Below are 14,248 nucleotides of genomic sequence, written 5' to 3' on the forward strand. Positions count from 1 at the left end.
CAGCAATCTTTCTTCTGCAGAACATTCTTGACTGCAACAAGGAAAGGGGGAAGTGAAAGTGGTACACAAAGTAAGTTGGCTTGTGGAGTATAGATGTAGACAAGCCGTGTGCAGTTGTTTACTGGCTTATAGTGGTAATTATTAAAACACAAAGCATGAGATGGTGTACAGGTAGTCATTAGAGAGAACTGGACACAGAAAGCTCATAAGTACTAAATTAAAAATACACATTTAACTTAATGGCTATAGGAACTTAGTCTAGAGGAAGAGAGTGGAACAGTTAATAAACAGGTACAGAAATAGGCAAATATCTAAAACAAGGAAGAGGCAACCACTCACCTGTAGTGAAATGATGTGTGGAGCCCAGTAATGTGTAACAGAAAACGGCACACTAGCTCCTGAAGCTTGCTTAATTATAATGTTCTTTTACATGCGTGTCTTCTGCTGCCACTTGGTGAGTAGATTTTTTATCTATCCAATTACATTATGTTGCCAAAATTGATTGTTTTCATTGTTATAAACAATGCTTATGTATTTAGGTTGTTCACGTTGCTCTGTAGGATTTGTTGTCAACAATTTTAACCCTATCCCTTCATGAGCTGATAGATGTAAAATGTCTGATTCAAACTTACCTGGTAAAATAAACAAACAAATAAAAAAAATATCTATTTGCTTGGACTAAGTAGAGTACTCATATAAAATCTGTATGGGTTTCTGCTTCATTGTTGCTCCATAAATTTATTATCTCATACTGTCTAGGTTGTCTTATATTTGTAGACTTGATTCATATTCTTCTTAATGCAGTTATCAATAATTTTTGTAGGACGTTTGTGCTAAAAGCTCAGATCAACAGCAGCATCCTCAGGTTAGTGATTCTGCCGAAAGCCACAAGCAGATGCCTGAGGAGAAGGATAATGACAAGAAGGAATCAGGGATGCCAGATGCAATGACACCTGATGAAGCAGAACATCTTCTCAGTACTAAGTGAGTTTCTTCTTCAGTCTGAATGCAATTCTTACACTGCTTTTCCCTTTGAACATGAAATTTATGTTTACAGATAAAGAGGAAAATGTAGATTCTACCAAGAAGCTAGACTTCTGTCATTGTTGTTCTGTAGCTCATTTTCTTTTACATACAATTCATTCTCTCTAGACTGTCGTGGAATGTGAAGGACCTTAAATAACTTCTGCTTTTTCAAAAAACATCAAAAAAGAAAAAATAGATGTAATCTGCCTGCTTAACCTAATTAATTTCCCAAAACACATGTGGCCTTCAGTATTTTCAGCAAATTTTAATCATGGCATAGTAGTTTGATAATTATTAATATATACTTGGGTTATTGGACTAGCGCTCTTCTCACTTATTTTGTGATTTCCATTTTTTGTATGTCCTTTCAGAACTGTTACGTAACATTTGAAATTTAACATAGTAAATCCCAAATTTTACATTTATGGTGTGCAAGAAGCCTGATATTTAGGACGTATTTCTAAGGTATTTCTAAGGAGAAGTAAAGTATCAGTATGACCATATAGCTAATATTTTTATTCTGCGACCATTGATCATGTGAAATTTGGACAGTGTGGTCCATGTTGGTGCCAAGTCTCTCTCAACTTCCAGAATATCTATGATAATGTCCAGTAAACAAAATATCCCCATAAATAGGTAGAAAGAACAGATTCTGTTTGATTAAACTACTATTGACTGATTAGTGAAATCATTCTCAACCATAAAATATCTAGTGCAGAGGTTTCCTTTGTGGGGGGGGAGGGGTAATTATCCCTTAGTGTTAAAATGTAATTTTCTGATGAGTAAAAACAAAAGGATTCAATTGGGTTTCAGTGATGAAAACAAATTTTTAAAGGATCATTACTATTATCACTATTTTCTAAGACTCAAAACACTAAGATACCCTTTTTTCCCCCAGTGCATGAGGCAATGTGTGTGAAATTACAGCTTATGACATGCATGTTTGAATGTCTTCCTAATCTAGACCATTCACTAAAGTCGTAAGTTGCACCTTGTACCTATAACAGTAAAAATGGTGTGCACTGCACGTGCACACACACACACACACACACACACACACACACACACGCGCGCGCGGAAATACCTTCTCAGAGTTTTAGGCAGTTTCTGCAATAGGCTAGAAATTGTGTCATTACGCACTTAGCAACAACACAACAGTAACTATGTGATGGCTAGTACACTGCTGTAGGGCCTACACATACATCTTGTGTGGCATAAAGCAAAGAGAAGTTGGGAAGGTCTCCTGATAGTTTTTCCCATATGCCGTCCCCAAATGTGCTACAAAAATGACAGTACGTTATCTACCATTGCCTCGCAGTGTAAAGTGGCTTGCAGAGTAATCTATTTGTGCCTTATAGATCAACTCGAGTCTCTAATTAGCAGACACCCCTTTGTCTTCTTCTCTTCCAAGATCTTCGAGGCTCTCCTGCTCACTGCACATCAATTGCGGAAGCAGTATGCTGCAGAGAATGGCTAAGACTTAGTGTTTATATATTGCTTCCAGAATGAATTGGGCTTCAGATACAGGAGGACTGTGAGTCAGATCCTCTGATTTAGGTTTCCCTGTAAATCAGTTAAAGCAAATAATGAAACAGTTCCTTTTCAAATGAGATGGCTAATTTCCTTCCCCATCCTACCACAGTCTCACATTGTGCTCCGTCCTTATTGACCTAATCACTGATGGGATGTTAAACCTTAATATCCCTTCCTTCTGTCCTTCAGCATGAAATTAGGCGATGCCGAAAAACTTTGAATTGTGGTGTGAGGCACACTCGAGGTGTAGAGTATTGACTCGACTTGCTACATGATTGAACATTATTTCTAATTTTACTGACAAGAAAATTTGCCTGAGAAAACTACAAAATTACAAAGAGGTACTATGGCTTCCAATAATTTACCTTCAGGAAGTGAAATAACTTTGCGTTCTGCCTTACGGCAAGTCTCGTCATGGGGGAAGCCTCGTCAGAGAGGTCCACCGCATAAGCGCCTAGGGAATGATTCCAGTGGTGGTTTCCCGTTGCCTTCCATTGGTGATTATGAAATGATAATGAGGACAATACAACATCCAGTCCCTGAGCAGAGAAAATCTCCAACCCAGCCGGGAATCGAACCCGGGCCCCTTGGTGTGACGGACTGCCACGCTGGCCACTCAGCTATCGCGGCGAACGAAGTGAAATAACAGTACTGCTAATACATACATTTCAAAAATGGCAACACTGTTTGTAGCTTTTGAAACAATTAGTACCTCCCCCACATAGGAAAGGGGGTTAGTTTGGGGAAGGTTTGAAAGGAAAATGTGGTCATTGTGAGCTCAGGATGAACAGGTGGTGATGTCTTGTGCTGGTGGAGGCACAGTGACAACACTGCCCAGGTAAACAGTGTCAAAAATGTTTATTAATAAGTACATGAATGATGGTCTCCTTCATGGAGTAAGTGTATTGTATGCAAATGAAAGTTCATTAGGTTTGGGGAGTCCTAACAAGGAACACAAGATGGTGGAACCCCAAAGTGAGCAACAAGCAGGTTTATGTCCAGATTCACCTGGAATGTTCTGGAATGGAGGCAACAGTTAGTCTAAGCCGGTGTAAGGACAAAGTCTGAAGCAGTAAAGTCAGTGCCATAAGCTTCATTGAGATTAGAAGTTAAACACTGCACAGCGACTGTCAGATGGTGGTTCCTAGGGATAGGTCTGATGGATGGGCCGCAGAGGGCTTGAAAGAATGACTGGTTAAGTAGCTGAGACCGAACTGCCGATCTGTGCTTGAGCACTGGCCTAAATACTGTCGTGCCACACGGAGACGGTGTGAGCTGCTGGCAGGCACGTGATATGGTGTAGGAAAGTAGTGCCTGTCATTGCAGCACTGTGATCGTAGAAGTGTGCTTTGCTTGCAGAGGAATTGACACCTCTTCACCTCTTGTGGTGGCTGCCAGCGACTCTGTGGATGACAAATCGGCGTGTTGTGGTTGTTGCCTGTTAGGAACATTTACCAACATGCGAGACAAGTGCAGATCACTGCCTTTCGCTGCAGATGGTGCTTGAAGTGGGGCCACCCGCAAGACGAAAGTGTGTTGCAGTTTTGCGGATTGTTGTCTTGTTGGAGGGGCACAGCAGGTGTCATTGTCTCATGCTGAACAGGCAGACCACTCTCATTCTCAGGTGTGAGTGACCTAATTTCACTTTCCAGCCCTCCACATACTCTTTCCTACCTGAGGAGGGCATTAACATTTTCAAATGGAAAAGTGTCATTACTTTTAAATGTATGTGTTGGTAGTGCTGTTATTCCACCTTGTCCAGCCATTCAGTTTTTTTGCACGTTTTAAGATGCACATTTTCTAAAATTTCAGTTCTCTTTCTGAGATAATTTTTATTTCAAAGTCCTCCAGAAATTAGTGTTGAAATAAAAATAAAGAAATGTAAAATTTGGGATTAGTTGTGTGAAAATTACATGAGAAGTCTGATTCTAACAAAAGATCTTGTGCTAACAATTAAGGTATTTGCATGAACTACAAGAGGGTCATACAAACTTTACTTGGTTTCTGGTAAGCTGATGCATGACATAGACAAGCTTTCTTTGCTGTTAGTGCACATAGTCCACTATCTAACACATTTTTATCTGTATTTATTTTAATCTTTTGCAGTTCTGAATCACATAATAAAGCTGATTTATTTAAGTAATCTACAGAATTTGAGAGTAGTTATTTGCCTGTTATTCTCTGTGTGACTCTCTCTCTCTCTCTCTCTCTCTCTCTCTCTCTGACAGACACACACACACACACACACACACACACACACACACACACACACACACACTCTTCTTTCTGAATATAGAAGCAAAACTTCTGTAAGAATGAGTATCTCCAAAATTAAGAAAATAATTTAATAAAGATACGTATCTCAGGCACAGGCATGAACAAAGATGAAAGAAACTTTACATATGAGTATCAGAACCAGATGTTTCTTTATTCAGAAAAAGAGAGGAAAGTGTTAAAGAAAAAAGAAATTAAGTAGAAAAATTTCCCTACACACGTCACACTCCAGGACAAGGTAAGAGATACCAGGGTGGCTTTGTTACTTAACACTTGAATATTTGATGTTCAGTTCACAGTATATTAGTTCTGGACTCAGTCACTTGTGCAACGTCTCTGTCAGGTGTAGTCTCTCTCAAGACATTAAAATACTTGTTAATAATCTAGTTTATAAAAATGGAAGAAAAAGAATTGTATGCAATTAGAAATAAATTTTTGTATACATGTGTATTTCAAGATGTTTGAGAAGACTGCATATAAAAGTAGTGGTAACGCACAACCTCAACATAATTTCTTGTCAGGTCCAGTTTAGCCTCGGTAAAGAAGGATAAATGGAAAATGTTGTTTATTCTGTTGTGTGCGATGCACCTGCAGACTTTGATGTTCTAAGAAACCGAAGGAAAAAATTATGAAATAAAATGTTTCTGATTCCTCCAACACTATCCTCTTTTGCAGGAGAAAGGAACCTTTTGTTCAATAAACTAGCTGCTGCCCCCACTCCACCCATTTTGCCTTCTCGCCCAAATCCAAGTTTTGTCTGCTACTGCATGATAACAATTCACTGTGAAACATTGTAACTCTGTCACCTTTTTCATTCACACAGAGAAATGACCGGATTTGCAAAAGTAATCTGCTAGGGCAGACACTGCTCTTGTTATGTGGTTCAGGCATGCATCTTGTGTACTGCTTGCCAACTCACTAATATGCTGTTCTTATTTTCTTGCTTTCACACATTCCTCAAACATGAAGAATTCTGGAAAAGAAAATTCGGTGAGTATTTTAATGCATACATTTATACTAAAACAAATATTTATTTGCAATGGTGTATTCGTTGACACCATCCACGTAATAAAATACATGCAGATGGTAATCTGTAACAAAATTTAATGGGAGGGGACCAAAAGAATAGTAACTTAAAGAGGATGATGCCTTTTGTCATTTTTATTACTTGGGATTGCTCACTGTACAGTTTGTAGTAAAATTGTTATCTGGAAATCATGTCTGCAAAATATTTGTTAGTGAATTTGAAGATTAAGGATACTGCTAATGGGTTGTTGTACAGGACAGCCCAGACAGTGGTTTCTGAGTCACCAGGCATTAAATCTGTGGAAGCGAACACCACCATTGTATATCACTCCCAGTTTTCTCTGATTGTGTGCTGTGAAGCAATATGTTGTGCACAATACTATAGCAAAATATTGCAGGTGCCAGGTAAATGCAAAGTGCTTTTGCTATCTCACATAGATAATGCCCACTAAATAAAAAAATAATGACAGCTTTATTGCAGTGTTCAGACATTAAGGTTTTTATAATTAAAATGCACAAACAACATTGAAAATATTTTGTAATTAGTTTTCTCTTTCATGTTTGCAGCCAAAAATTTTGTTCGTTGACTAATGTATCCACTTAAAGTAGGAATTTTTTTTTAACTACATGGAGTTTCCACTCAAAGTAGCTTACTGTTCTCATGCCATAGTCTGCGAACTTTCCCATTTCCCTGTAGAGAACTGGTTCGGTGTTCATGCTTCATCACCTTGTACTCATCTCCAAAGACAGAGCGATAAAAAAAAAAAACTAGTAACACATAATTATTTAATTTCAGAGGAACCTTCCAGTTTTCATCAGTTTGGAGGTACTTCTCATTAAAGTAAAAAATCTGCTCTTGCTTCATAGCTTAGAAGCAGACAAAGAACTATTTGTAAAAATATGTCCTATATAGACTGACTAACCAAAAACAATTTGACATTTTTTAAAGAAAAATGTTACAGGATTGTAAAATGCAAGTCACTAAATATAAATTTAATTCCAGAAATACCTAGTGTAACCAAAAATATTTGAAAAGCTCTTGCTGACAGATGCTGGTAAATGAGGAGGCAGACATGTGGTTTTCTCAGCTTGTACTCTGTGGCATTATACATCATTCTACAGTAATATTGTTAGTTTCTTGACAATGGTTAAAAACTAATAATTATGTGAAGGTAATATAAAGTGCTACCAATCAGTTTGTTGACACCTTGCTCAAATTTTATTCGTGAGATATCTTCAGATTAATTTTTCCTAGTGTGCTACTGCATGCCCAAAAATGAAAGATTTTGCAGTTTTAATATGGTTGCCCAAAATATGAAAAAAAGTTTTAATATTAATACTGCGAATGGTTTACCTTTACTCCTTCCATTTCTGGTATTCCACTGAGGAGTTTCCATTACCATAGGAAAAAATGACTCGTGAGAACTAACTCAAAGAACAACAAATGGCCACACATACTTTTTGTAATACAGAAATAAAAATTCCATTAATAAACTTGTGAAAGTCACAAAAAAGTGGGTGGGCAAGCAATTATTTCAGGAGTCACCTGTTTCAATACCACACACACACACACACACACACACACACACACACACACACACACGACTAAACTCCGAGCTCCACACACACACACACACACACACACACACACACACACACACACACACGACTAAACTCCGAGCTATTGGGACTATAGGGTTCTTCTGGGAAGAAAGCAGAAAATTTGCACCTCCATTCTTTGGTACCAGAATTATGAAATTATCTTTTTGAAGTCTGGAGGTATTTTGTCTGACTCTCCTGTTCTGCATACCAAGTAGAACAGTCTTAATACTTATGAGGAAATGTTCTCTTCCCCAGGTGTCTTGTTTTGATTTAGGTCTTTGAGTGCTCAGTCACATTTTTCTTGTATAATCAAATCACCTGAGTCGTCGTCGTCGTCGTCGTCGTCATCGTCATCAATTTTCTCTTAATTTTCCACAATATTATCTTAGATTCTTGCCTAAACGTAACATGAACAAAAACTACACCATAAAATTAATGTAATTAATTGACCATGCATTTTCACAAACCACTTGCTGCTCAACTCAGGGCATAGCATCCATAATAGGTTAAAACTGTGGGCTTCAAAATGCAAGCAAGCAAGTAAGTACCATCTGAAAATCAGTTTTCTTAGTGGTGCATCTGTAAAGACTGAAAGCAGATTCGTGACGAACTAAGGTGATATAAATTAAATTTCATATATGTACCATTAAAACAACATTTTTTCAGTTTATTGTTACTGTACAAGTACTAAAATAAGTGAAAGTACAGAGATTATTAAGTTATGTATCCATGAAATCAGAAACGAGTAGCCCTTTTTCTTCGTCTTCTTTTCCTCTTTTCTTTAGTTTTATTTTTTTCCTTTTCTTGCCATTTACTATTATACTGGATGCATCAGTTTAAAAAGATGAAACGGGAGAATAAATCAATCCAGTCATTTCTTTGGCTTCATGACTAACCAGTTTTGTGTTGTTAGGTTACAATGCTCCACTGCCTATTTCATCTCTCTGTCTTTTGGCTTTAAAGTTACTATCATCTCTGACTCATTACAGACAAGAAGGTTTGCTGTCAGATGAGGAGGCCCAGGAAGTGGTGCGATTACTTTCTCCGACGGATGACAAAGACCGTGAAGACCCAGAGTGGCTGGCAGATGTGCTGTCAGTCACAAGTGACTCCACGGCCCAGGAATCAACACTTGATTACAGGTATGCACACTGCTTACAGTTGTTCATTTTATCTGGAGGTGAGGTCTTGATTGTGAAATACTTGTAAAATGTTAAAACTTCTTTCAAGCACACTGTGACTTATGAATTTTATATTGTTGAGCCATATTTTAGTATTTTACTGGTGCACACATCTGTTTAAAAAGACTAGTGCATGTGTCTGATAAATCTGATTTGTTTACAAAAAATTACAGTACCAACAGTACCATAGATGAGAGGAACTTTACTTGAGAGGTAAATGTGTGCCTGATAATGATATGAACAGCCTCATTTATCACATCATGTATGTGGAGATTCTTTATATTTACAATAAAATTTTCACTAGTATGAGACTGGTGACAAATTTACTTTACTGGCTGGATGTCTTTTTTAACACTTTTCATTGATTTGCTGATGAAAATCCTTATCTTCATAATATTTAGTCCCATCTACCACATATGGCAGATAAATTGCAGCACTTGTCTGTAACATAGGATTCGTCTATTTTGTTCCTGTTACTTTATTTGTGTTTAATTTATTGCTACATATTTTGTATCATTCCTAATTTAGCAGGAGTTGTTTCATCCCTGTAGTTGTCAATCTCTCCCTCACTCCGCTTCAACTTGGTTGCCTCTTTATTCCACATCGTAGAGCACTTGTGGAGAACTGTATTTGGTGTTTAAGAAAGAGACTTATTAACATGCAACCGAAACTGTGTTCTCCTTGTGCCTGGCAACTGCGTTCATTCATTGGTCACCTTATAAAACTCTGCATACCTCATTGCAGACTCTCATTTGTTACTGAAACTGACTTTTCCTTTTCTTCATGAAATTTAAGGTAATTTATAATTGTTGCTGTTGGTATACTACATAACAGTGTAATAGTTCGTTCATTATTCATCAACAGTGCTTTTGCTAGTAAAACACTTGGAAAGCTAGAAAGCTCTTTTCAGCTTATGTATTGGCTGCCCCAGTATTTCTTTCTTGACCACAAAGAACACCACAACATGTGGAAGTGTAATGTAATTATCATATTACATTTTGATGAATTTCTTCATTCAGATTCCTTATCAGTTGTTACAATAGTTACAGATTTTTCGTAGTACACTTCTGTAAACTGACTAGAAGGAGAAGAGGAAGCAGAATGAAACTTCAAATTGTGAGAGTATGTGATGTTTTCCATGAAGCTGATATATCTTCTCCTGAGCCAAGCAGGCCCGCAACTGTTGTCGATGCACTCCAGTAGCCATCAGTTACATCACACAGACAGCTAGAGATGTACCATTTGTGGATGAGCATTGTCCTGTTGAAAAATGGCACTGTCACTTGAGAGTTAATGTATAAGGATGCAGAATGTTAGAGATGTACCATTGTGCAATCAGGGTTCCCTCAGTCTCTACCAGTCGTGCTTGAAGTCGTACCTCACGGCTTCCCGTGTCAGAACACCAGGTGTAACACTGCCGCGCTTTTTCAAAACACTGGAAGAATGGAAACTTTCCTCAGGTTGCTACCCTACTGGCTGACAGCAGTCATCCTGGGTAGTGCAGAACTGTGATTCTTCACCGAACTCAGTGTAAGGCGATTCATCAACTGTCCAAGTTTCCTGGTCACGGCACACCTCCAAATGCAGATCTTTGTGCTGTGCTGTTAAAGGCAGCCTGCACATGAGGTGGTTATTCCCTGGTCCAACTGCTGTTAGCTTCCAACTAAAGGTGCAGGATAACACAGAACGTTGCAAGTAGCCCATTACTTGTTTCCGAATGGCGGGCACAGATGTGAAGGGGTTACAATGTGCTCGGTGCACAATTAGATCTACCCTTGATCTGACCAGATGTGGTCGATTGTAACCTTGCCAATGAGCGTGGCTGCCCCTGCATTCCCATGCAGCAGTGTGTCGGTTGCATCCAAATGCCCCACAAATCTGGATATTGCCCAATTTGATCAGCTGGTCAAATGGAGACCAACATCAAGGCCCCTTTCAAACCTTTGTCAGGTGCTGGTAATGCTGTCTTAAGAGTATGTGTTATCTCAGCGTCCTTCAGTGATTACTCAGTATTGACACTGTTCACGCCCCTCACATACCCTACCAGGCATAACAACACTAAACAAAAACAACACTAATGCGCTCTGATGGCTGTTCCAACTGTCTTAGAGAACTGCAACTCAAATCACCGACTCTGTGTATGAGTACGTAGTTACACTGATGTAAACCATTCCCTTTTTTCCCTGGCAGCATAGGTGTTAAGTTTTGTAGTTTTGAAAGATAGTTGTTGAGTAGGGAAATACTTAACACAATATCCCATTGTTTATCTTAAATGTTCATTCATTTTGAAATTAATTATCTATTTACAGTTCTTGCCTCGGAGGTCAGCACAGGTCTCGCAGTGATACCAGTGTAACGATGGAAGACTCGATGACGTCGAGTCACATTGGGTCCCAATCAGGCTCTGAGTCTGGTTTGCTGGGCTCTGTAAGCAGTCTGAATGATGTTGATGTAGTTGAAGCAAATGACTTGGATTACAAGCCAGCGCCTGGGAAAGTGGTGAGTAAAAGTATGAGAGTTTTGAAGGTTAAAACCCATATTTTTGATGGATTCTTTATAGCCACTACAGCAACCCGGTGCGCGAGTCCAGAACGCGTTTAAGCAGATGAAAACTGTAATACTTGTTTCTGTTTTCCCATTAGTCTATGTTTGTGGAAATTGCGTAACATCTGTATCATATCACCTGAGTTGCTTGATAAATGACCTACTTTGTACAGTAATTTTTCCTGCCTTCCTCTATTAAAGTGAGGAGAATAGAATAATTAAATAGAATAAAATAATTAAATCACTAAAGACCAAGAGCTCTTATGGATATGACGGGGTATCTAGCAGAATACTGAAGTATTGTTCTATGTATGTTAGCCCAGTACTTAGCCATATCTGTAACTTAGCCATATCTGTAACCGACTAGGCAGAAATCAAATCTGCATGTGGAATGCACTTCCTTGACTCTTGTGCAGAAAGGAGTGCAGTATTCTGCTGCATCAAGAACTCAAAAATCTTAGCAGTAGCCCAAACTCTTTTAAGTCTAAACTGAAGAGTTTCCTCATGGCTCACTCCTTCTATTCTGTCGAGGAGCTCCTGGAAAGGCTAAAAAATTAAGCAAATTCCAGTGTTACATTGTTGATTTTCTTTATTTAAACTTAAGACTTATCGCCTGAATATGTTTTATATATTTCATTTTATCTGTTTCTACTATCGTGTTATAATTCCATGTATTGACTCGTTCCATGACCATGGAGACTTGTCCTTAATTTGGTCCCACAGAACAATAAATAAATAAATAAATATAAATATATCTAAAAAGAAAGATGATGAAACTTACCAAACAAAAGCGCTGGCAGGTCGATAGACACACAAACAAACACAAACATACACACAAAATTCTAGCTTTCGCAACCAATGGTTGCCTCGTCAGGAAAGAGGGAAGGAGAAGGAAAGACAAAAGGATATGGGTTTTAAGGGAGAGGGTAAGGAGTCATTCCAATCCCGGGAGCGGAAAGACTTACCTTAGGGGGAAAAAAGGACAGGTATACACTCGCACACACACACATATCCATCCACACATACACAGACACAAGCAGACATTTGTAAAGGCAAAGAGTTTGGGCAGAGATGTCAGTCGGGGCGGATGTACAGAGGCAGTGCCTCTGTACATCCGCCCCGACTGACATCTCTGCCCAAACTCTTTGCCAAACTCTTTGCCTTTACAAATGTCTGCTTGTGTCTGTGTATGTGTGGATGGATATGTGTGTGTGTGCGCGAGTGTATACCTGTCCTTTTTTCCCCCTAAGGTAAGTCTTTCCGCTCCCGGGATTGGAATGACTCCTTACCCTCTCCCTTAAAACCCATATCCTTTTGTCTTTCCTTCTCCTTCCCTCTTTCCTGACGAGGCAACCATTGGTTGCGAAAGCTAGAATTTTGTGTGTATGTTTGTGTTTGTTTGTGTGTCTATCGACCTGCCAGCGCTTTTGTTTGGTAAGTTTCATCGTCTTTCTTTTTAGATATATTTTTCCCACGTGGAATATTTCCCTCTATTATATTCATATAAATAAATATAAATAAATAAGAGATCAAAGAAAGAGCGAGAAAATCAAATATTGGAAAGGTAGAATTAAACCATCATTTAGTTATAATAATTTGATTTAAAACTTTTTTATTTCTGTGTAGATGAAGAATATTAAGTTTGATTATTATTCTGAGAGTGACACAAGAAGCACTAGTTTGTTTCTTTTTCTTTATTGTATTGTAATATTTATTTATGTTGAACATATAGCATCATATTCAGAGCAGTATTCTTAAGGTGCACATTACACAAAATCCCAGTAACTGAGTAAGCTATACAGTTTCCTTTCGCTTTTCATTTTGAATTGGAAAGATATTAATGCCCTACATTTGAAACTTGTCGTGTTTTTTGTTGTTCACAGATTCTTATTGAGAATGGTGTTCACTACTTTGAAGATGGGCACTTCTGGATGGAGGTTCCAGGGCTTCCAGAATCAGATGAAGATGAGGACATGGAATATCGAATACCAATTAAGAGAAAGAGTACAAAAGTTACCTTTAGCACTGAGCCTATAAGGGTCAGTAAATGTTGCTCAATAACTTGACTTTTTACATCTCACTTGTGATTAAGTTGTGGATGTTTTACATTGTAGGTTGTATTCTTCATTCACTTTTGTGAATTAAATTCTGCTGTGCAATGGCATAATAATAATAGTTGTTGTAGTAATCTTGACATTAACTGCTCCATCATGTTCTAATCATCTGTACGCAATTAGAACATTTCCAATTTTGATCTCAGGCATACTCACACACAGTACCTATAAAAACAGCCAAAATTATATCACTCTCAGATTCTCACTCATTTTCTGAGAACAACCCACTGTTCCATTTTTCTGGCTTCATTTGGTAATTTCTAGTTTACATGACCTGAAACAAGATTTTGCATTTATGCTGATTTTATAGTGTCCAATCACTAGTAACAGTAGATTAGATGGACTATGATCTTCGTTGTAGCTGTGCTCACTGCAGTGTATCTTATTACATAATCTTCGGAAACAATTGAGCCAGGTAGTTTTTTAGTTATATTACTGACTGTGCAGCTGTGTGCATTTCAGTAGCAGCCATATATTTCAGTTCAGAAGTACTGTGAAAAATATTTTTATGTCCCATTACTTTAGAAAGACATCCCTTTGACTTCATGTCATTCAATTACACATAACATAGTCTGTATTCTACCAGAGAACAGAAGGGTTCTGGCTTGGTGTTGTCAAGATGTCTTGACATTTGAAGGTTTACCAATGGATATGTTTGCTGTTCTAAAAAGTTGCGTATGTATGCACATGCGTGCTGCCCTCCTCCCTCTCCACCAGTGCCTCCCCCCCCCCCCCCCCCCCCCACACACACACACACACACACACACACACACACACACACACACACACACCTGCTGTATATTCTTGCACCTAAACTGCAATTTAGTCAAAGGTTTATTTCATGAATGAGACATACATTCACCCTTTTTCTTTCTTTCCTTAATGTTTCACATGTTTTCCAGCACTGTCAAGCATATTATACTTACTCTTACACTGCAACGGTCCTAT

The 14,248-nt window shown here is 38.3% G+C and overlaps 1 protein-coding gene across 1 annotated transcript in view; it reads left to right on the forward strand.

The window, feature by feature from the left end:
- LOC124789117 overlaps positions 1-14,248 on the forward strand; it is a 209,455-nt gene that overhangs the window by 73,913 nt on the left and 121,294 nt on the right. The window contains exons 8-12 of the mRNA XM_047256405.1: positions 824-984; positions 5,803-5,823; positions 8,451-8,603; positions 10,952-11,141; positions 13,070-13,225. Of these exons, the coding sequence (XP_047112361.1) occupies positions 824-984; positions 5,803-5,823; positions 8,451-8,603; positions 10,952-11,141; positions 13,070-13,225 (681 nt within the window). The remainder of the gene's footprint in view (positions 1-823; positions 985-5,802; positions 5,824-8,450; positions 8,604-10,951; positions 11,142-13,069; positions 13,226-14,248) is intronic.

This window comes from Schistocerca piceifrons, chromosome 3 (genome assembly GCF_021461385.2).
Source record: "Schistocerca piceifrons isolate TAMUIC-IGC-003096 chromosome 3, iqSchPice1.1, whole genome shotgun sequence".
Classification (NCBI taxonomy): domain Eukaryota; kingdom Metazoa; phylum Arthropoda; class Insecta; order Orthoptera; family Acrididae; genus Schistocerca; species Schistocerca piceifrons.